This window comes from Danio aesculapii, chromosome 4 (assembly GCF_903798145.1).
Source record: "Danio aesculapii chromosome 4, fDanAes4.1, whole genome shotgun sequence".
In the NCBI taxonomy this organism is placed as follows: Eukaryota; Metazoa; Chordata; class Actinopteri; order Cypriniformes; family Danionidae; genus Danio; species Danio aesculapii.
The window spans coordinates 57,514,350-57,516,849 of NC_079438.1; the positions used below are offsets into that span (position 1 = coordinate 57,514,350).

General features: G+C 33.4%; 1 protein-coding gene across 1 annotated transcript in view; it reads right to left on the reverse strand.

Annotated features, from left to right (window-relative positions):
* Positions 1 to 1,473: 1,473 nt before the first annotated feature.
* LOC130222606 (crystal protein) overlaps positions 1,474 to 2,500 on the reverse strand; it is a 13,254-nt gene continuing 12,227 nt past the window's right edge. Inside the window, exon 8 of the mRNA XM_056455145.1 lies at positions 1,474 to 2,500. This exon is cut by the window's right edge and continues 179 nt beyond it. Coding sequence (XP_056311120.1) covers positions 2,224 to 2,500 — 277 coding nt within the window. The 3' untranslated portion in view covers positions 1,474 to 2,223.

Consider the following 2,500-nt stretch of genomic DNA (forward strand, 5'->3'; position numbering starts at 1 on the left):
TAAAACATATGCTGGATAAGTTTCCAGTTCATTCTGCTGTGGCAACCCCTGATTAATAAAGGGACTAAGCCGAAAGCAACATGAATGAATGAATGAATGAATATGAGCTCGAAGAGTGTAGAAATAATGAGTGTATGTTCCTTGTCTTCCTTACATTGTGGGGACCAAATGTGTGTGCGTGTGTTAAAATAATTATCAGTTATTTCTTTGCTTTTTAAAGTAGAAATTCTCCTAATTTAGTTTCATTGTAGTGAAAACAAAACTTTATATCTTTATTTTACATCTCATGTCTTGTGATCCCACACTCTCAGTGGTGGTACAGGAGCTGTCACTGGGGCAGTACCTTTTCAAAAGGAACATATTTGTACCTGAACGGTCCATAATGATACCTCAAAGGTACTTTTTAGGTACATTTGGGTCGGTGGTGTAGTCCTAAAAAAAGGTGGTATACTATTACACCTGACCCAAATTTTAAATGTAAGTGGGCAAAGAAACGACATAAGTCAATGTTTCTTTGATTCATCAGCTTTATATATATATATATATATATATATATATATATATATATATATATATATATATATATATATATATATATATATATATATATATATATATATATATGTTGTTTTTCTTTTAAATCAGTTACCTGTAACTATTAACTTCCACAAATACTATGTCAATGTAAGTCAATGGTTACAGGTTTCCAGCTTTCTTCAAAATATCTTCTTTTGTGTTCAACAGAAGGAAAAAAAAGACAAACCGGTTTGGAACAAGTAAAGGTCGAGTAAATGATGACAGTTTTCATTTTTTGGGAAAACTACACACAAAAAATAAAAATTATTCATTTTAAAGAGAGATGCTAATAGTCTAATCCTATTTAATGATTTATGTTTAGCTAATAGTGGTAGGCAGAGTAGGTAGGTAGAAAAATGTGAAATACTGTTTTACAGGGGTGATTTTAGGATTTTCATTTTAGGGCGGATCTGAAACCGATCCTTTTGGGGTAAACAAAGAAAAATATACATTTTTAAGTAGGATTAAAAAAATAATACAATAAAATTAGGGAAGTTTTATCAGAAAAATAAGTGAGTATACCGAGGGTATATACAATTATTGATCCTCAGAAGTGGTAATACCCAAACAGCTCATGGAAAAAAGTAAACATACTGAGTATACGTGCGTATAGTAAGGACTACACAACTGATTTGAGTACTAATATGCACATTTTAGGTACCACTGTGGACTATTTGGGTACAAATATGTATCCTTTAAAAAGGTACTGCCCCAGTGACAGCTCCTGTGCCTTTATTTCTGAGAGTGCACATGAAAAAATCCTATAGTAATTTATTGTAAATGCTAGATTGTTTTTGACCCAAATTATTGTTAAATTATATAAATTATTAGTTATGAAGAAATATACAGACTTCTTTCTCTATATATTATTATTTCTTACACATAATCTTAGTTCAAATTACTAAAACGTGACTAAAAGTCTCTTTGTTAAACTGTAGAGTTGAATTTCCAACATCAAAAGTGGACAGAGCAGAGATCAACATCCCATAATGCAATTCACAACTGTAAATGAACAGAAAACACTTGTGAAACTGTTCATTAACAGATATTTTTACAGTCTCATACAAGAACAATTTACTTGGGCTGAATTTAAACAAACAAAGTTGAACAATACTACATTTCATTTGTGTGTGTTAATTCAGCCCAAATAAATTATTTTCAACCAGTTACCTTAATATTTTCAGTAAATCGAATAAGTTTATTTCATTGATGATACACTGTGGTATATGCACTAAAACATTTAAGGTAAGTGGTTGCAAACTATTTATATGAACTACACAAGTTTTTTGCTTGTTCAAACTACTTAATTAAAATAAGCTGAATCAACTCAATTCTTGAGATTTCATTAGGACAACTTAATTTTTCTATGTTCAATCCACATAAATTTGTTAAAAGTGTTACGTTAACTTAATCGATTTGTGTTGGGACAACATGAATGAATTGTGTGCATTTTTTATAGTGTAAGTTTAAACAAACCAATTAAATTTAATAATGTTCAACTGCATTTGTTTGTTTATATTCAGCTCAAACAAATTGTTTGCAACCACTTATCTTACTAAAATGTAGTAAATGCGAAGAGTATTTAATTCAGCGTGTGGTTCAGAAACACTATAAATTACTATAGTATTTTTAATGCCATTTTCTTTGTTACGGGTAGATGCCCAGAGTGTCCCAGAAGTCGCAGATGTCTTCTCGTGAGCCGGCCTGTGGGTGTGGATGTGCGGTCAGGTTCATGATCATCCAGCCGCTGTGGGCTGTGTATGTGGGCCAGCTTGGTGGCCGCTGCTGCCGGCAGAACCCGCTGATGTCCGCGGGTCTCTGGGGCTCTCCGGTGTGAGCAAACCCACCCCAGTAGCACAGCATCCGGTTGGAGAGCAGTTTCTCTGCCGGGGTCATGCTGAAGTTCGCCACTGCCGCAGAGTCG